The 9,618-nt window shown below is 40.8% G+C and overlaps 1 protein-coding gene across 4 annotated transcripts in view; it reads right to left on the bottom strand.

Moving 5' to 3' along the window:
• Nucleotides 1-810: 810 nt before the first annotated feature.
• TNC (tenascin C) overlaps nucleotides 811-9,618 on the bottom strand; it is a 193,942-nt gene continuing 185,134 nt past the window's right edge. For all 4 annotated transcript variants that reach the window (XM_075324090.1, XM_075324091.1, XM_075324092.1 and 1 more), the window contains one exon: nucleotides 811-7,972. In XM_075324090.1, the coding sequence (XP_075180205.1) occupies nucleotides 7,862-7,972 (111 nt within the window). In that variant the 3' untranslated portion in view covers nucleotides 811-7,861. The remainder of the gene's footprint in view (nucleotides 7,973-9,618) is intronic.

The following is a 9,618-nucleotide window of genomic DNA, read 5'->3' as shown; positions in this document are numbered from 1 at the left end:
TAATGAAATTTAGTGGCCGACAACTTTCCTGGCACCTGGGCTCTTGATGACGCGACCAGGCCGCTCATCCTTCTAGCTGCTATGGCACTGCCTAAACCGACTACGACAATCCTAAAGTCCGTCCATTCCACCCACAGGTATTCACTATTGCTGAGACCAGTCCCGTTCAGGAGTCCTCCTACGTTAGTGCCTAGGCCAAGACCTTCCCTTCTGAGGCCAGGGCCCACTAACCTGTGGTCCCGCAGAAAGTTTCTTAGGGTATTCAGAATCAGATGCATTTCCCTCCAACCGGTCTTCCCCGCTCCCGGAGATGCAGCTCTAAATCATCCTTGTGCAGGACCCCGTGTGTCCGCATTCATGGGGTGACCCTTAGGATCAGCGAATTAGGATCTAAATTTTGGCCTTCTTTTCAGTTTACACCACCTGGGGACTCTCCTACCCCTCTTCCCTCATAGTGTACTTTTTTTAAGCTGCTCTCCTGCTCTTCCTTAACCCTTAGTCTGCCTTCCCAGGTGCCAGGACTGCTGTCCCTGAACCAGACTGCCACCTGGTGGCCACTTACACAATACACATACATCATTATAACATCAGATATTAAACCATCAGTGTCCTGGCTACTTCAGCAGGGGTGGGCAAAGGCCTGACCCCCCTTACACATCCTCCACTCTGCCACAAACCAAAGGCAGCTAGGTCCACTAGCAGTCACTCTGGCTGGTACAAAGTCAGTTAGGCCCCCGCCTGCAACACTGTTTATCCATAATATAATGTATTTCATTTGGAATAAAGAACAAATTCCAGATTTAATGTACAATATTTTTTTTATTATTTTTTATTTTCTTAATTAAAGGTTAGGGTACATAATGCAGAGAGTTACTTCGTTCTCTCCCCAAAAATTAACCTAATAATTGGCACCATTTGGATGGCACATGGCCACTCAAATTAACAGTTTTAACAGTGAAGGAGTTTGCACAGCATCATTGTGCAAAGGCAAACAGGCTTTCGAGGCCCAAAAAGAGTTAAGCATCGTATACTTTACGTTGTGTCGATATGTACACCAATATATTATTCAACCAATTTGTATAAAATTACTCAGATATATAAAAAAACAACATAGCATGCTGTCACGCAATCCTGCTGCGGAGAGAAACTATAGAAACCTTTGTATTTTTTTAGGTTTTTGTTTTTGACAGAATTATTGCCTTTGTAACATATCTATATATACAGTACAAAAACATCAACTCAACAGTCACTGAAGGTTTTTAAAGAATTTTTTTATTTAGTCAACTTTTTTTACACCTACTTACTGCTGGTAATCTGAAATTTTGCTTAGTAAAAAAGGCCATTATTATCTAGAATCAGACAATGGTCCATAGTAGAGTTGAAGGAGCCGATCAATCGACCACGTCAATAATCTGTGGTCGTCGGAGCAAACTGCCTTTTACCTTTGCATCTAAAGCTCTTTTTTTGATCAGCTGGCCTGGGGTGATGTCATATGTTCATCACACTGCCACGATTACGTCTTGGCAGGCCGGCTAATCAAGAGAAGAGCTGCAGATACCATCAGGTAACAGTTGAATTTCAGAGATCTCAACCGGTGGCCAGAGAATTCTGACCTGGCCAATGGACTTGGTCCTGTTGATCAAATTGACCCAACATTAATCTATAGTGAATTGGAAAGCACTGACTGAGTGGTAGAAAACTTGGAAACTTCTTTAGATGGGCAGAGACGTTACCAATGGAGGACTTTACCATAGAAGTTCAAAAATGAAAATATGGTTGGGCATTTACAGTATAGTATAGCCAGGTGAAGATATAGACCCAAGTCAAACTCTAGTTGAGTTACTCTTTCCTGGTCATAGTAGTTCATAGTCCTATGTTCTATTGTGTAGGAATGGGGCCAATGTAGAGGCAAGTGTTAGGATTAGGGATGATAGAATACCTCAAATATTCGACTTCGCGAATATCCGACAAATAGGTCGCCGCTATGCGAATATTCAATGCGCAATGTAAGTCTATGGGAAGCCCGAATAGTTCCGAATAGCGGTTATTCAGGTTTGCCATACTTACATTGTGCATCGAATATTCGCGAATAGTCGAATAGCGGCGACCTATTCGGCAAATATTCGCGAAGCCGAATATTTGAGGTATTCGATCATCCCTAGTTAGGATACCTATGGATGCTGATCCTTCCATTGTCTTATGGAAAGTATGACGGGTTGTGAGGTAGCAGATGTCTCACCAACTATTGTCATTGGTGAGATTTCTACCCATATCTGGTCGACCTAAACACTTTTAACGTAAAATGATAGTATAAAAGCAATGCCAAAATTGGTGGTAAGGTTTTCATCTTTAGAGCAAAGGCCCTGTCACACACAGAGATAAATCTGCGGCAGATCTGTGGTTGCAGTGAAATTGTGGACAATCAGTGCCAGGTTTGTGGCTGTGTACAAATAGAACAATATGTACATGATTTCACTGCAACCACAGATCTGCCAAAGATTTATCTCTGTGTGTGACGGGGCCTTAAGAAGTATTTTATTATGATGGAAGCATCTAAATGTTCAGAATGTTCTGAATGGGTTTGCTTATAGTTTAATAGTTTTTTTTAAGCTTGAAGGTAGACTTAAAGAGGTTGTCCACTACTTTTACATTGATGCACTATCCTTAGGGGTACTTTACACATTGCGACATCGCTAGCATCGGCTAGCGATGCCGAGCGCGATAGTACCCGCCCCCGTCGAACATGTGATATGTGGTGATTGCTGCCGTAGCGAACATTATCGCTACAGCAGCTTCACACGCACATACCTGCTCGTCGACGTCGCTGTGACTGCCGAAATATCCCTCCTTCAAGGGAGAGGTACGTTCAGTATCACAGCAACGTCACCATGGCGTCACTAATCGGTCGGCCAATAGAAGCGGAGGGGCGGAGATGAGCGGAACATAACATCCTGCCCACCTCCTGCCTTCCACATTGCTGTCGAGGCGCAGGTAAGGAGATGTTTGTCGCTCCTGCGGGTTTACACACAGCGATGTGTGCTGCCGCAGGAACGACAAACAACATCAGTAGACCTGACATTATGAAAATGAAGGATGCTACACAGATCACCGATTTTCACCGCTTTTGCGATCATTTATCGGCGCATCTAGGATTTACATGTTGCGAGGTCGTTACCGACGCCGGATGTTCGTCACTAACAACGTAACCCCGATGATATTTCAGAAGCGATGTCGCAACGTGTAAAGCCCCCCTTAGAACAGGACACCAATGTCTGATTAGCCGGGTCCAAAACAATGCAACCTCACCAATCAGCTGTTCTCAGTCCCGCCGGCGGCAGCAAGTAGCCAGAAATGCGCAGTTCCGGCGCTGCTCCGTCTTCTGGTAGTGGCTTCGGCTGGGTACTGCCATCCTCTTCCCATTCTAATCAATAGGAGGTGGTTGTGCAGTACCCGGCAGTGGCCACCATCAGAAGATGGAGCAACTCCGGAACTGAGCATAACATCTTAAATAAAAAAAAATCTGGTTTTGTTTTATTGAATTTTTTTGTTTGTTTTTTTGTTTTTTTTTTTTCAAAATGACTGCCACTCCTGTCTATGGGTTGTATCTAACTTTTCAGTTTAGTGAATGGGGCTGACGTGTGACATCAAATACAAGTCTTGGACCAAAGTAGCACTGTTTTTGGAAAAATCAAATCCTCTTTTCAAATCTCATCCAACCCATTAATAAGATATATACGTCTGAAGAAAAAAAAGATTTGTCCTTTGTTTTCCAAAAATATCGAATCTGACAGCAGTGAAGTCTCAGGAAATTTTGCAGAGTTGATATTTAACTTCTCGAATGATGACATAACTTAAAGAAGAAGTAATTGTCTTGTTAAGTTATACACGTTATGGCAATTGACTTGATTGTTTTCTTTTATTACTTTATTTTGACTTGATTGTTTTCTTTTATTGCTTTATTTTTAAACTCCTCTGTTTTGTACTGTATGTACAGTCCATGGCTGATGGCAACGTATCTCTGCCAAATGTAGCAGAAATGACATGAAATCACATTTTTAATACATTCTTCATTATTTTTACATTAGGCAGCAACACAAAAAGTTATAATTTTTTTTCTATGCAAGCATCTAGATTAGATAAATTTGAGGAACAGTGAAGGCAAAAACAAAATTTGCAGTATATCTCTTCTGATATGTTGTAACATTTTGCCCTTATTCTTCAGCTTTTCCATTGCAATTAGCAGTTTTACATTTTTGTATGGAAGTCTGAAATCTTAAAGGAGGTTGTCCACTGCTTTTAGATTGATGGCCTATCTTTAGTATAGGTCATCAATGTCTGTTCGGCCTGGGTCTGACACTAGGTCAGCTGTTTTCAGTGCTGGCGGCAGCAGCAGGCAGTCAGAAATACTCAGTCCCGGAGCTGCCCTGTCAACTTAAGTGGCCGCAGCCAGGTATTGCACATCCACCTTCCATTCAAATCAAAAGGAGGCAGATATGCAGTACCCAATGGAGGCCGCTATCAGAAGACAGGGCAGCTCCAGAACTGAGAGTTTCCAACTGTCTGCTTCTGACGCCGTCACCGAGAACAGTTGATCAGCTGTGATGGACCCTGGCCGACCAGACATTGATGACCTATACTAATGAGCCATCAACTTAAAAGTAGTGAACAACCTCTTTAATGGCTCATTCAGATGTCTGTGCCAATCAGTCCAAGGACAGACCACTAAAGCGTGAGCTGGCCGCGGCTCTCCCAAAATACAGAATTTCACGATTAGTTTGGGGGAGGTGTGGCCAGTCTGTACTTTAGCAGTCCATTCTCGGACAGATTGGCATGAACATCTGAATGAGGCCTTATGGTATGTTCATATGAAGTTTTTTTTTACATTAATTTTTGGGAAAATTAAAATATCCTTAAGAAAAATAAACATTTTGTTCACTGGTGTGTTTTTGTTTGTTTTTTACACCTTTTTATGTGTAGGGCATTTTTCAGTTCCATTTCATAATATGCCTGGTTCAGATGACTATTAACAGACTACAGTGACCGGACTGACTGGGGGTCTTAGTCCAGACCCAAACTTCAAGACTTAACGAATTACAGGCTGAAGTCGTAAGTTCAAGTCAGCAGATCAGTGGTTAATCCAAGCATTGTGGTCAACCCAATCCTTGTGGCCAACCCAATCATTGTGGTCAACCCAAGCATTGTGGTCAATCCAAGCATTGGGGTCAACCCAATCATTGTGGTCAATCCAAGCATTGTGGTCAACCTAATCATTGTGGTTAACCCAATCATTGTGGTTAATCCAAGCATTGGGATCAACGCAATCATTGTGGTCAGTGCAAGCATTGTGGTCAACCCGAGCATTGTGGTCAACCCAAGCATTGTGGTCAACCCAAGCATTGTGGACAGTCAATCTAAACATTGTGGTCAATCGAATCATTGTGGTTAATCCAAGCATTGTGGTCAACCCAATCATTGTGGTCTAATCAAGCATTGTGGTCAACCCAAGCATTGTAGTCAACCCAAGCATTGTAGTCAACCCAAGCACTGTGGTCAACCCAAGCTTTGTGGTCCATTTATAGCCCACCAAAGGGATTATCTGAATCTGGTATTAGTGGTAAATTTTAAATATTTACCATGTGCCAAAATTGAGATAATGTTTTTTTTCTTCACCCTGAAGATAAAATTGATAAATGTGCATATGTTCTCATTGAAATGAATGCAAAGCTTATTTGGAAATAATTGGAAAATCCACAATCAAAAACTCGGTGTGACCATACCCTTAGGGTTCTAAAATTTATTGTAGGCTCACATTATATAGATTATGTATAATTTACATAAAATATTGATCAATTGAGACATGATGTAGGCTAATCTCAACAACATTTGCATTTCCAATTTATCGCTAGGTCACTAGTATTATAACTGTCAATTGGTAGATCGAAGGACCTGCTACAGATGTTGTAGTAAAGTTCAAAAACTTTACTTCTGTAAGGTTCCAACAGTAAGGAAATGTATCTGCAAATGACTTCTATATAGATATTTAACCTATATCTAAAAAAGTGCAGCTTAAAGAGTACCAAAAACTTTTATTTTTATTTTTTATAAATATGTCTAATATGGAAAGTTGTAAAATTTTACAAATTATTTTATTAATAGATTTATCTTTATTGATTCAAAATCCCATCTTTTCTCCAGTCTAATTGCCTACCGTCAGCTATATTTATGTCAAAACATACTAATTTGGAGTACAGATGATGGCAGTGATGGGTCAGCTCATCATTTATATGTCACTAACTCTGTGGATAAGCTGCTGTGTCTCACTAACTCAGTGGAATAAGCTGCTGAGTCTCACTAACTCTGGGGATAAGCTGCTGAGTCTCACTAACTCTTTGGATAAGCTGCTGAGTCTCACTAACTCTGGGGATAAGCTGCTGAGTCTCACTAACTCTTTGGATAAGCTGCTGAGTCTCACTAACTCTGGGGATAAGCTGCTGAGTCTCACTAACTTTGTGGATAAGCTGCTGTGTCTCACTAACTCTGGGGATAAGCTGCTGAGTCTCACTAACTTTGTGGATAAGCTGCTGTGTCTCACTAAGTCTGGGGATAAGCTGCTGTGTCTCACTAACGTTTTGGATAAGCTGCTGTGTGTCACTAACTCTGGGAATAAGCTGCTGTGTCTCACTAACGTTTTGGATAAGCTGCTGTGTGTCACTAACTCTGGGGATAAGCTGCTCTGTCTCACTGACTCTGGGCATAAGCTGCTGCACGCCATTGTTTTAACACGCCCAGCAATCAGAGGAGGAGACAGGGGCTGACCGATCACTGCCATCATCAGTACTCCAAATGGGTACGATCTGGTATCAATGTAACTAAAGGCAAGAAAAGAGACTGTAATCCATTTATATACAATTTATTGACATGAATGAAGACAAATCCCCTAATAAAGTGATTTGTGAATTTTCATAACTCTCCAAGCTGGACACATGTATTAAAAATAAAATACATTGTAGTTACCTTTTTAGCAAAATTTGAATTTGCATATTATTTTATTTTAATATATTTATAAATAGTAGCATCAGAAGATCTACTTAATACTTACAACTGCTAATTTGTCCAATAATCTGGAGCTTTATGGAAAATCGAATGGTCATTTTCTAGTTCAAAATGGCCGTCAAAACCCTTAAATGGGTAGAACTGGATTAGAAATATATGGTCATCATCTTTTACAAATAGTGCCACGTTTTTCTATGGTTTGTGTCAATACCACACACAACCTGTAGTCAAGGGGGGCACTATTTTTTTTAATCCTTTAAAAATGACATAATATTTATCAAGTGCCCTCTTTCAAATTAATTACCAAACTTTATATAAGGACTTTATTTTGTTTTTTTCAGATGACAATTTTCTTCCAAAAATAATGTAAAATGTTTTTTTTTTTGTGTTGATACATTTCATAACGTCATTTATTATTTTTATATAAAAGCCTCCCAACCCACCAAATAAAACGAATCACTTATGACAAAATATTAAACAATAGCTTTGTTCCATGTATAACAATTTCTAAATCTACCGCTGTACACTTCATTTATTTTTTTCATTGTTCCTGTCAATGTTCATTCCCACTTTCCCTTTCCGTATCGTTAGAGGGGGACGCTTAGTTGCATCACAAAGTCTTTGGTGTTGTTTGGGCCACAAAACACCTTTAAGCAATGACATTCTTAAGACACTGCGGTATTTCTGTAAGACACTTCTTTTTTGGGGGGTTGTATGGTAGAGGGCAGAGACTGGTTGGTGTCGTTCGGTTTTGAAGTCTGTCTTCCCACCTTTTTTTCGATGGACTTTCACGGTAATATATTAGTCTTTACGATCTCTTTCTTCTTCCTTCAAGATTTCTGAAACTGACTGGTCTTATTTTCATTTCGGCATACTCAAGGGAGTGCTCGTGACCCTTCCAATGGAACCAGTTGACTCCCTACAAAAAAATAAAGCAGATGAATTAGTATAAATATTACATACAAACCATAATAAAGCATTTTGCTATTGATATAGTTCTACATGATGGCACACAATGCAATTCTGGCATATTGGGCATCAAGCTGTTACACATAATTGCTGTCATGCGCTGTTCGGATCCGGACACATGGATTACTACTACAGCGTCAGACTCTGTTCACATTGCAAAGTCCGACAGGCAACCTTGTCTCTTGTAAGTGCTCAGCTCTGCCGGGCGTCGGCTGAGTTGTTACCACTGCTCCCAGCTGTGCAGGAGTTAATCCTTTTTGGAGCAGTATGCAACTCTTCTGAGAGCCGTTGCTAATTACCATCTGCAGCTCGTCTCTCCCTATTTAAGGCTGGGGAGTGTAGTAGGAGATCGTTGAAGATAAATAAACAGCAAAGCAAAATTGGTACTATACAGTTGTGGTCACAATTTAAAATATAACTTTTAATATCCAAGTTAAAAATACCTATATACCACACAACATAAATGGTTGTAAAACCAACCAATAAATATGGAGCTGATATTGCGCTCCTCCTATTACCCAGTTTAGGACACTATATACCCAGTAGGAACCACCCCACCGTGGTAACAGTAGTTGAGACCAGAATATGGACCTGTCTCATATGTAATGTACACAATTAGTAATCCACAGCATTAGATAACCATAACACAGGTCTCACTGTGATAAATGAAGCAAAAATTGGTTGTCCAGTAGCAGGGGGGGGCACCAAATCAGCCTCACAATACCCCTTAGCTGGAAACAATGTGACCTGATACTTTCTTAGACCTCCTGACGTGTTTCTTAATTTAGCTTAATCCTCAGGGGACTGTGATCAAGAAATTACAGCTTCATTTGAAAAGCGGACATCCAGCATATTGTGTCCAGGCTGGCGTCGGGAGGTCTAAGAAAGTATCAGGTCAGATTGTTGCCAGCTAAGGGGTATTGTGAGGCTGATTTGGTGCCCCCCCCCGCTACTGGACAACCGATTTTTGCTTCATTTATCACAGTGAGACCTGTGTTATGGTTATCTAATGCTGTGGATTACTAATTGTGTACATTACATATGAGACAGGTCCATATTCTGATCTCAACTACTGTTACCACGGTGGGGTGGTTCCTACCGGGTATATAGTGTCCTAAACTGGGTAATGAGAGGAGCCTAATATCAGCTCCATATTTTTTGGTTGGTTTTACAACCATTTATGTTGTGTGGTATATAGGTATTTTTAACTTGGATATTAAAAGTTATATTTTAAATTGTGACCACAACTGTATAGTAATACAGTTGCTATTCTGCATGGTGTGAATGTTCCCCAGTTGTGAGTTTATTCCCTACCCATTTCTTTATTCCCCTGTACACATATTGTCTCCCCTTTGTGTTTGAGTGCAGTGTATACAAGTTTTCGTTCTCCCTTGCCCTTGTCTTTTCTGTGGGCTTTTGTTACTCGGTTTCCGGCCGACTCCCAGAGTGGGGGAAGTAAGATCAGGGCTTGGACAGAAGTCAAGGTCATACGGGAGGTTTGGACCTGGCTACCATCAAGCCTACCTCTGAGATAAAGGAAAGTGCATGGTCTCGAGTCTGAGGGCCAGCTTAGGAGCTTTTCCGTCAGTACATACC

Source organism: Anomaloglossus baeobatrachus, chromosome 9 (assembly GCF_048569485.1).
Source record: "Anomaloglossus baeobatrachus isolate aAnoBae1 chromosome 9, aAnoBae1.hap1, whole genome shotgun sequence".
NCBI classification, from domain to species: Eukaryota; Metazoa; Chordata; class Amphibia; order Anura; family Aromobatidae; genus Anomaloglossus; species Anomaloglossus baeobatrachus.
Note: the sequence above shows the minus strand (reverse complement) of the source record. Positions and strands in the feature narration are given on the sequence as shown.